The sequence below is a fragment of the Lutzomyia longipalpis genome, chromosome 4, assembly GCF_024334085.1.
Source record: "Lutzomyia longipalpis isolate SR_M1_2022 chromosome 4, ASM2433408v1".
In the NCBI taxonomy this organism is placed as follows: Eukaryota; Metazoa; Arthropoda; class Insecta; order Diptera; family Psychodidae; genus Lutzomyia; species Lutzomyia longipalpis.
Window position 1 is genome coordinate 15,758,427 of NC_074710.1, and position 11,709 is coordinate 15,770,135.

General features: G+C 33.8%; 1 protein-coding gene across 1 annotated transcript; it reads right to left on the reverse strand.

Moving 5' to 3' along the window:
- Positions 1-6,115: 6,115 nt before the first annotated feature.
- Positions 6,116-7,080, reverse strand: LOC129796690 (uncharacterized). The gene is made up of 2 exons (XM_055838812.1): positions 7,018-7,080; positions 6,116-6,954 (listed from the first exon to the last, which is right to left on the reverse strand). The coding sequence occupies exons 1-2, from the start codon at positions 7,048-7,050 to the stop codon at positions 6,211-6,213; spliced, it is 777 nt and encodes a 258-aa protein (XP_055694787.1). The 5' UTR covers positions 7,051-7,080; the 3' UTR covers positions 6,116-6,210.
- Between the last annotated feature and the right edge of the window lie 4,629 nt (positions 7,081-11,709).

Genomic DNA, 11,709 nt, shown 5'->3' on the forward strand with positions numbered 1-11,709 from the left:
AGATATGACATGTTAACTTTAAAACGCGATATCTCCGGAACGGCTACATAGATTTTCTTCATTTTTGGCATGATGAAAGATATTATAGCCAACTATAACATATTAAAATTTGAAGCAATTCTATAAAGCGGTGCCCGAGATATTCATCGAAAACTCATCGAAAATTTTGTTTTCGATTTTAGCGCCACTTGTGGTCATTTTTTGAACTTGCGATGTTCCGAGCAGTTGTAGGGCTCGTTAATATCTTTCATTTGAGCCCGGATTGATCAAAATCGGTCAAGCCGTTCTCGAGTTATAGCCGATTTTCGATGAAAAATTGTGTCGGCCATATTGGCTAAACGGCTTGGCCGATTTTCGAAAATGTGGTATCGTTGGAAAGGTCTTGATGGCCCCTACAACATACCAAAATTTCAGACTTCTACCTATAATAGGGCTTGAGATATAGCGAAAACAAAATTTTGAGGTTATCCAAAATGGCGGACGGAGGGGTGGGGGGTTGGATTTGACATCATAATCGTATGTCTTCTACCTGATATATGAACTTTGCCGTTGACCGCAAGTCTCTATCTATTACCGTTCTCTTGCAATATTGCGTTATATTCCGGCCGGACGGACGGCCGGACGGACGGCCGGACGGACGGACGGACGGCCGGAAAGATTTTTGGCGCATATGATTTTTGGAATGTGGAGACTCTAATTCGTGCTCATCCCGAGTTTGAGCCCGATCTGACGACTTTGCATTTTTGAGTGTACACAGAAGCTGTGCTTCTTTGAAGAAAGAATCACAGCTAAAAATGAGACAGAATTTTAAAAGAATTGCTGGCAGAATAATCTATAATCTCCTGATTAGGAAAAATCAAAAATTTACTGACAAAACAGGAAAATTTAGCTGACAGAATATAAATTATTTTTAAACTAAAATTGATTGAAAATTATTTAAACTTATTGACACAATATATAAAAAAAATTAGCTTACTGACAGAATAAAAGAAATTTCGGGTAAAAGAAAATTCTGACAGAATATGAAATTTTTGTAGAATAGAATAGAATTGATTTTGTCGCTAATTTTAAATAACTTACTGAAACCCAAAATAAGATGATTTGCTGATAATACATTTGGAATAAAATTATTCTATCAAATTATAATGCTGTCAAAATAAAAAAGTGCTGACAGAATATTACTGTTTTGCTGACAATATAAATCGCTGTTAAAAAAGAATTTATAAGGAAGCTAATAAAACAAATTAATAAGTGTTTAAATAAAAGAATTTTATTACGGAATAATCAAAATATAATAAAAAAAAATATTAAAAACTCTCTTACAGAGTAAAAAAATCTCGTAAAACTTTGTTGAGAGAATAAATTTTGTTTACCGAATATTTCTGTTTTGCTTAGAGAATATTTCTATTTGCTGACAGAATTTTACAATTTGCGTAGAAAAAATAAGAAATATATTTGTTGAACAATAATTAATGTTTCTAATGCATTTCATTGAATTAAAGGACAAAATAAATAGAATTTTCTTAGGGAATATGTTAAGCTTACAGAATAAATAATGCTATCAGAATTTAAGAGAATATTTTTACATTTTACATAGAAAATTACGAAAATATGATGAATTTTCTTTCCAATTGTTTCAATAGTAAAGCCCATAGGAATGAATAATTTGTAGTTCTGATTTTCATAGCATTTTAGAACAGAATGCGCCCACTTCGGCACTTATCTCCGTGTGTGTGGCAATTTATCAGTTTTCTCAGCTCTCAAAAAATTGTAACTGACTGACCCTAACAAATTCTACAAATCAGAGTATTTTGTGTAACATCTCGGCCAAGAAGTTTTTAATCTTCCCTCTCACACGCGAAGAGCATTTACAACAACAGCGCAATGGTTCCATCACAAATTGCTGCAATTGCTGTGATTCTTGTCATTGGTGCACCCTCAACAACATTCACCGATCCAATTCCCAGCTCAATAAAAGGAGGTATAACGACTCTTTTTCTTTCAATACTTGATGGGTTTGGTGGGAAGAGGAGGACTAGTATAAAGAAAGTTGATACGAGAGTGCAGAAGCAATTTACTTTTGGCTCTGATTTCAAAACAACACTCAACCTCCTCCTTTCTCCTAAAGGATGACTCACAGGGAATATACTTTTTCCCTCCAACTCTTAGATATGTGAAACAATATAAATTTTTTCTCTGGAACAGTGGATAAAATTGAGTGCTACAAATGCTTCTCCGTGATGGATCCTGAATGCTTCGATGACACCCGTTTCGATGAATTCCGGGTGGATTATTGCCCAGAAAGGGGTATGGAGAAGAACTACCCGGAAGAGAAGTACGAATGCTTCAAATTGACTTTCTTCAATCCACGTAAGTTAACACCAATGGATAAAAATAGGAAGGGAATGATTCAGGGAATACTTCTTACATTTCTCACGACAAATTGAAATTCATTTTTTTTGTGTGAAGAATTTACACAGAAGTTGCAGAAGTTCTTAAATTGAACTTACTGAATTATTAGGGAGATCTAAGAAGGAGATTTGTTGATGATTTGGTGCAAAACTCTCAAAAGGAAGATTTTCTTTTCTTCTTTTGATTTTTTTGTAGATTTTTTTGTTAAGAGAAAAAGGGGATAAATTAGAGTTCTGAATCATTCTCGAAAAAAATCCAATATTTGTAATATTTAGAATACTTTTTTTTATTGTTCTGAATCTCCTCTAAGATCACCCAAACCTTTCAAATCATTCTTAAATTTTAAAAATCTTCTTTAAGTGTTCGAAATTATGTCTAAATGTTCTCTAAAATTTTCTTGATCTGATCAGTATTTTATAGATTATTCTAAAATTATTCTAAGGTCTCTAAATATTTTCTAAAGTCTTCCGAATATTCTATAAATCTTCCAAATAAATTCTTACTTCTTGGATATTTTCTACGTTCTCTTGATATTCTCTAAATTCTTTAAATATTCTCTAGTTTAAGTAATCACAAAAATTTTGTAAGTTTTTTCTCTTTAGTTTTATAATTTTCGTCTTCAAATGTAGCTAAAAGTTGTTCTTGTTCAATAAATCTCTCATCTAGACCCCTGAGGAAGGCAGACAGATTTCTGCCGAAAGCTTGGGAAATCTTTGTGTTTCTCTAGATGCAAATTTTAATGATCTACGACACTTCCGGTGAGCCCAAAAAGCTCTTCTTTTTTGAATATTCTCTATAGTTCTTCTAAATTTTCTCTAAATTCTCTATACATTTTTTAAGCTTTCTAAATATTCTCTAAATAGTCCAAACACTATCTAAATCCTAACATGTTCTCTAAAATTCTCCAAATATTCTCTAAATTACATAAAATATTTTCTAGACATTCTAAAAATTCTGTAAACACTCAAAGTATTTTTTAAATTTTCCGATTAATTTCAAATTTCTCTAAAATTTTTTAAGTTGTCTTGATATTCTCTTAATTTTGTAAATATTTTGTAAAGCTTTTAAATATTCTCTTGATCTTCTAAATGATTTCTGAAGCTCCTAAATATTCTCTAAAGATTCCAATATTCATTGGATCCTAATAATTATCCTTAAATCCCAAAAACTATCTCTATATCCTCTAAATATTCTCTGAAAACTCTAAATATTCTCCAAAAGTACCAGAATACTACGAATTTTCCAAGAACATGCCTTTTGGTTCTCCTCCTCTTTCTCCATTTTATTCTTCTGATTTTTAACGTTCTTCTTCAAGAATATTGATTCTAAAAGAGATTCTTTTTATCTAAAAGACCTAAATTCCAATTTAATGTCCTCCCTTTCTATTTTTTTTAAGGCTACGAGAAGAATCATGTCTTTCGTGGATGTGCCCCAATTGGGACAGATGATTTCTTGAGACGCGAAGAAGTAAATTGTACCATCCTCGAGTATAGCACGTGCACGGAAAACTTCTGCAATGGATTGATTGATAACAGCAGCAGCAGCAACAGCGTCAAATGAGGGCGCGAATTGATATTGCACAAATATTGTACATATAGAGTGAAGAGAAGCGGCGGTATTAATTAAAAGCGTGATCGCGTGACGAGTTGAGTTTTAATATACAAAGAAATTTTTGTTCAAGAGCTCACGGGCCCGAGGGGGTGGGTCAGGGGGCAGAGGCAGATGGGCCATGATATTAAACTGCCAAAATGACTGACACATTTGCGTGCTCACGAGAAAAGTGTACAAAATTGTGTGCGGATGTAATATGTCTTACTTCACCACCTCACCGCCCTCTTTGTCTCTCTCTCTCCCACCCTTCATGTCTCTACAAAAATCTCCCATGCTTATAATATATAGGTAGATAATATATGTACATACATGTGTGTGTATGTATATAGCAACCTTTCAACTCACCCCGTCCTTCCGGCAAACAATGTGAATTACTTGCTCATTAAATTGGTATGTTAAGGTTTACTCCTCGTCCATACACACACTCTGCTTACTTGCTGTCTGTAATTCCCGAAAATTTTCAAATATAATAATACAGAGTAAGAAGAGCAAGACTCCCATGTCAAAAGTTCAACACAAGAGCATGGAGTTTTGTACTCAAAATACATGAAAGTTGAGCAACTCTTGCGTATTGTTTGGGTAAAAGAATCAAGAACAGACGGAATCCTCCTCAATGGACAACTCTTCAATGTTCTGGGGAGGCCCATTAAGAAATTATATGTATAACATTGTTTATTCTCTCTTCCATCTAGAATTATGGAAACGAGTTTTCATACCAGAGAACACCGAGGAGGGCTTTTTGTTTGTTAGAGAAGAAAGAAAAAGAACTTTGTGGAAGTTTCTTTTGCACACAACATATGCCCAATTTCAAATTAGACTTTTCTAAGAAATTCATTCAAGAATTCTTGTGAGAAATTTTGGCAGAATGTCTTACACATTTTAATTTAAAGAAAACTCATTAAAGAACATGAAGAAAAGGACTTTATTCATTTTTAAGCCTTAAAGAAGTACACTATAGATAATGAAAATTGTTTGAAAAAGTCAAAAAAATGTACAAGATATAAAACAAGATTTTTAAAAAAAAAAATTCTACTGATTATCCACAATAAGAGAAAACAATGCCTTAAATATAGAATTTACTATTCTGTAAAAAGAAAATACTTTTATTTTGTTAGCGAATGCAGTACCAGATGAGCAATAAAAAAAAATCAGGGGATGATTTGAAGGTTAACTCCCTCAAGCGTCCCTCTTAGCGTGCAGTGTAGCCCCCTAGCGGGAATTTCTTGTCAACTAAAGCAGAACTAACGTGATGTTAGCAGAAGAATTATTTACTCAAACTGTAGAGAACAGCAGAGTAGGAGAAGGCTAATTTGAAGATCTGAAAGAAAATTCTGATTTTATTTTCTACGACAAAAAAAATCAAATTCTAACGAACCTGTAGGAAGGTATAAAGGTTAATGTCGTACATTCAAGCAGCCCTTAGTCCGTACTCCCGTTGAGCCATTCCGAGGATAATTTAGAAAGTCCTCTGATCCTTTAAGCTCAGCTCGTACCAATTGGTCAAGTAGAACTTATCAGAAAGTTTATCCGTTTTAAGCCGAATAAATTCACCAAGAACGTAAATTGATAGACCAAGTCCTCCACCACATACAATTATTATATAATTTGCAATTCCTCTTGTGTATGTAATCAAGAAGGTAATTCCAACTTCCTTTAACAATAAAACGATCGGCACCCACAAAGAAGGAAAAAGAGACTGAAAAGTTGAGAACTGATTTTTGAAAAAGAACCTTCGAGCTAAATCCGTAACAAATAGAGCAAAAAGGTGTGAGTATCCGTGCTTTGTGATTAGCTAGTTAATGATTAAGTAATGCAGCATTGCGTCAATACTGCACCTGTTGTTGAGCTCTCTAATTTCCCATTCTTTTACTAGGAAAACTAACAGATACAAAAGTTGAGGGAGTTTCGTATTAGACGCAATTCTGTTTCTGTTTCACAATTTGGCCATTTTATTTCTGTAAATTTTCTATTCTTTTTTTTTGGTTTTCCTTTTGTTGAAATTAAACACTATCATGGCGGTGAAGAGATTACAATTAAGAGCGTCCCTCTTAATGATCATTGACGCACTCTTGTGGCAATAATTAAAACTCTGTTAATTCAGAATTTTTATTTTAATTCTTAAAGAGAAATAAGAAATGAAAAAAAAATTATTAGTTTTCCCTCGTAAATGGAAGGGTTAACCAGGGTTCAATTGGTTGATTCAATACAAAGTTGTTGCTTTTCATTGAAAATCCTCCCAGCTGTGCACTGCTTCCTCGTGAAGACCAACTTGCTGGAAGGTTTGTAGCATTCATAGTAGAATGCAGGACTATCTTCATCGACAAAGAGTCCTTCTGCAGGGCAGACGAAGACACATCCTTGATCAGCGACGTAGACTTTGTTCTTCCCCTCGCATTTTAGCACCAAAATGTTATCAATGCTCCCTGGAACGTTACACATGCCGTAGAAACTCGGATTGTTGGACAATGGCACTGAATGATCGGAAGATTTGCATTTAATCGTCCCACAATCGGCGGTTTTCTTATTGGGCTTGCACCCCATCCCAGCTGTTGTCCAAGCATACTTTGGCGGGCACTCAAGGTTGTAGGCTTGCCCCTTGTGGCACTCAAAGTACTTCGAACAATCCGTTGGATGGGGGTAAAAACCTTCATGGGCGGGACATTTGAATGATGGCGGAATTGGTCCTTCGCACTCAGAATAATTTGGACGTTCCGAGGCACAGACGTTCAACACTGGATCACAATAGGGTTTATCGTACGAACACTGTGTTGCTACTGGAGCCTGGGATGGTCCAAGACAAACTAACATTGTGAAGCAATCTGCGCATTTATTCCCAAAGGTATCACCACAAACGTTGCGAAGATCATCCGTAGATCGACTTCCAAACAATAAGGGGAAGAGGGAAGAACTAGCAGCAAAAGAGCTGCAAATCTGCGCAGAAAAAATCTTTAATCAATATTTAAAAAATTCACAAAATATTAAAAGAAAACTCACTAAATAGAGAACAACAACCAATGTACCCTTCATAGTGAAAATGATGAGAAAAGTTTAAGAAATAAAGTGAAATTGAAGGAAAATTTATATAAATAGGTGGGTACGCTACTTATCTCTCAACGAAGGTTTAGATTAGCTCCTCTAGAGGGTTTTACAGCCGAACAAAAGATAATCCGGATAAGATATTTTTGAGTATTATTTCCGACGGCGCTTCTTCATCAGTATACGTCAATTTTTACTATTAAGGCATTGATAAGCTTTTTCCTCATCTTCCCGCACTTTTTCCACGAAATTTGATTATTTTCCTATCATTTTTGATAGCCAATATTTTAATCAGTTTATACCGTATTGCATAATGGGGTGAATAGGATCAGTTTTTACTTTAAAACTCTGTAGTAATTAATAAACTTTGCTAATAAATAAAATCTCTATTACAAAAAAGGGTGATATTTATTAGCACGTGGTAAAAAGAGAAAGAAAATCCATTAATAAAAACTTTTTTAAGATTAAAAACTATAAAACATAAGCTTCAATGCTTCAATCAAGAATATTATTAACAAAAAAAAATATTTTTGAGGATTCAAGAACTTTTACGAAATAACTAAAAAGACTTATTTTTTTGTAAACTTTAAATGAGAAAAAATATAAAGACTTGTCTAAAAAAAAACTCCAATACCCCACCCCTATTGTAATTCATTTTAAAGCATAAACTACATATGCTTTATTGCTTCAGATGAATGTTAATTTTAAAAATAACAAAAGAATAACCGTTCTGAATTAAGAAAATTCAATAAATTAACTCAGAAAATACTTTTTTTGTTACAAAACACTCCAATATTTTGCCTTTTTCGTTCATGAAGGAGTCCTGCGTATGCTTCAATGGATTTTTTTTGTAATTTGTAATTAAATTATAATTTTTTTTACTGAATCAATGAAAGGAATAAATTAATCAATTAATAAATTATTGAATGCATTTTAAATGAAGCAATGCTGCATGTGCTTCTTGTGCAAAAATGGATTTCTACGTAAAATAAAAATCTTTATATTTTTGGATTATTCTTCAACCTTTCACAAGATTTTCTACTCCAAGTGCAATTTTTATTTACAAGAAATGAGATCACATAAAGCAATTTTCTTCTTAAATAATAAATTTTTTATTTCTATACGACCACGTTGCTGTATTGGCAAAGGAATCACCCTGTCCCGGCGTCTCAAAGGGAATTTGAAAAGAAAGAAGAAAGTGCATTGAGCATGAGAATATGGACAAATGGATGAGGTCCATTTGAATCTCTTTTCATGCTTCATAGAAGTGCTCTGTAGGTAGTGGTCGAGTGGGGGAGTCAGGTTGAGGTCCTTCCATGCACGATTAAATTTCTTTAAGGATGTCTTTGTATTTTTCTTTCCATTTCTTTTGCATCGCTTCAATTTTTTTTTTTTACATAATAAACAGATGATGGCACAACTCAATGCACAAATTCACCTCTTACAACATCGCTCAAACGGAAAATTCGTTCCATTATTTGCCTGTTGAGCCACTTCTCGAGAAAGGATAGAGCTCTCAGAGGAACAGAGAAAGACTCAACATGCCTCTCAAGTCGATGATATGCGTAAGATTGAAATGCCTGGAATAGTCTCCTTTATTTTCTTATTTTTAATATGTTTTCAAGATTAAAAAAATATTTCAAGAATTGTTGAATTTTACTGAAATTTATCTGAAATAAATGATCTAATAAAATTAAAAAAAAATTATATTAGCCAATAAAAATAAATGCAAAAAAGCATAAATTTCAAATGTAAAATATCTTCTTGTGCCGAACAAATTGGCTAAACTTTTTGTCCAACTTTCTCAGACATTCACAAAATAATCTTAATGACAAAAAGATTCTTTCTTTGTTAGCAGATACAATGTCAACGCAATAAATTTAAAAATCTTGGCCAAATGCTGGCTTTTCGTGTCTTTAGCAACAAAATTCTAAAAAAAAATTCATATAGCAACTCAAAAGAAAATTCTTTATGAAGCGAAGAGATGAAAAAAAGGTATTTGTATATAGTTTTGTATGGGCAATTAATCAAGCGGGACAAAACAGTGCGACAGGGTAGAGTCTCGGGATTCGTGGAGGCACACTTTGGGAGACAATTGCGATTCATCCGATGATGTATTGGGGCTAATCAATTACATATTTTCTATGCTTATCTCGTTGAATTTTTAGCCAATTTCTTCTCTTCCCATATTGATTTCTTTGCTGCGGGTTGACGGCTCAATGGCTGGGCAGGAACATTAGACGAGGCCATATCTTGGTCACAATCTCTCCGGCACAGCCAACAACACCACAGTGCCAAACCCATGAAAATCAAGCTTCTCAATCTCAAAGAAACTTCTCAGCCTGTGATGGATGCTGCGGAGAAATTCTATCTTTGAATTCTTTGGGCTCTTCGTAGTGAACAAATTGTTTATCTCATGTGCCCATGTCATCTGCTACTACCATGCGGTGGGCAGGATTAGAGTATCACTTGAAGAGAATATTGCACAAGGGGTGCTTATCTGGCGAATATTTAGAATCATTTTCCGAATATTTCTCATTTTCATTTGATCATTTACCAAATTATTGAGTAATATTGCTAAGTTTTTGATACAAATATTAAAAATTAAATAGTAAAAAGAATATTAAGGAAATTCTACGAACAGAAATCGTATCTTAACCATTGGAAAATTTTGCTGGCCACTGTGGCCAATTTGATGTTTTAAAATGGTCAGAAGAATTAAAATCTATTTATCATATTATGATTAGTTGGTGTTCCACTTCGTGGCCAACACCAAGTATTGTAAACGTCGGAAAAACCGACCACCTCATATCGGGCTCAAACTTGGTATGAGCACGTTTTAGACAACCCACATTACGAAAATAGTGGTGGAAATTTTTGATCCGGCCGGCCGGTCGGCCTGCCGGCCTCTGCGCCAAACTTTGCCTTATATCTCGAGAACGGTAACAGATAAAGACTTCCGGTTTGAACTTTTCTATAGAAATGTGGGTGTAAAATTTCATTTTTTCGCATTTTCAAAATCCAAGATGGCCGCCGTCCGCCATTTTGAAATACCGTCAACCACTTCCCTTACAGATAGAGATCTGAAATTTTAGTATGTTGTAGAGCTCAGTGAGTTGCTTTCATCAACAAATCATACTTGAAAATCGGTCAAGCGGTTTAGCAAATATGGCGGCCTAAAGCAAAAAGTGTTTTTTCGATATAACTCGAGAACGGCTTGACCGATTTTGACCATCTTGGTATCAAACGAAAGGTTTCTGGAAGCCCTACAACTGTCTAGAACATTCCGAGTTCGAAAAATGGCCGCAAGAGGCGCTAAAATCAAAAACAAAAATTGCCTAACTTTAAGGGGCAATATCTCCGAATCCCCATTAGGCAAATCTTTTAAATTTTAATATGTTATAGCCTGACTCAATATCTTTCACCAGTCCAAAAATGAAGAAAATCTATGTCGCCGTTTAGAAGATATGGCCATTTGAAAAATTCTTGAATTTGAAAAGTTCTAAGAGCCATATCTCCTGAACTGATTGATCGATTTGGCTCATCTTAGAATCAAATTAAAGGTTTTGCAATTCTCTATAACTTTTTAGAACATCAAAAACCTCTAGAACCATTCCTTGAGGTCAATAAACGCCAAAAACTGTTTTATTAAAACAAAAAGGCGCCATTTTGTGTTCTAGAGGTGACCTTGAAAATAATTGAGATATGTATCAAATAATAGCTTATTTCAAGATGTTTCCAAAACTAGTCACGAAATTTCTGTAGGTCTAATAGAACTTGAGATATGAGCATTTTTATCTTTCAAATTGATGAATTTCAGAAAAAAATCAACTTTGCCTACTAATACTAGGTACTCACAAATTAAATTACAACGCATAGACTGACCCATCCGCGTTGTGGTATACCAATTCTAATAACTGGACGCGTTATGATTGACTTTTAGTTTTGAATGATCTAAATTATAGTTTTAATTAATTTTTTCATTGAGTTTCCTTCATTCAAACGTTGGTTCAAATTGTGTTTCGTTCATTTAATTTGTGTTTAATTAGTTAAAATGACGTTTTGAATGCACTTTTATATCATTTTAATAAGTAACTTTCTTTATAAATTAAATTTCTTTAATTTATTTTAACTTTTATAAATAAATTTTGGCACAATATTATCAAGTTTCTTTTAAAGGTTTTATTAGTTTTTACATTTTTTGTGCTCCATCTGATATTCCACGAAAATTATTTCTTAATTATTTTCCAATATATAAGAAAAAGAAACTTTTCCTCTAAGTATTCCGAATAATTGTGAATTTTCTCTGCATATTCCGAATATTTGTAAAAAATAGGAATATTCGAGAATTTTTTTTTTCATATAAATCGCCCCTTGAAAGACTGAGCGTGAAAGTTCAGGGACAAGGAGGATTTTCCCTTTTGAAGTTGTGTGTTAAGCAACAAATTGTCTTTTAGTCATATTTTGTGCAGATGTTGTGACACAGAGAGAGCGATGTTGGTAATCTCTGGCTGATCTTTCTCTGTTTAGCCGCGAAAGGTGCCCAGATTTCATCCATTGATTAGCATCATTTTCATATTTTCTGCTGACTCTCCTTCACAACTTCTTCTTACCTGATCCTTATCACAAGACCATCCTGAGAATTCATGA

Bases quoted from the DNA above. Each gene is read 5' to 3' on its own strand.
- LOC129796690 (XM_055838812.1), bottom strand. From the start codon at position 7,050: ATGAAGGGTACATTGGTTGTTGTTCTCTATTTA. The intron at 6,955-7,017 runs GTGAGTTTTCTT...TTTTCTGCGCAG, and splicing joins TGGTTGTTGTTCTCTATTTA to ATTTGCAGCTCTTTTGCTGC.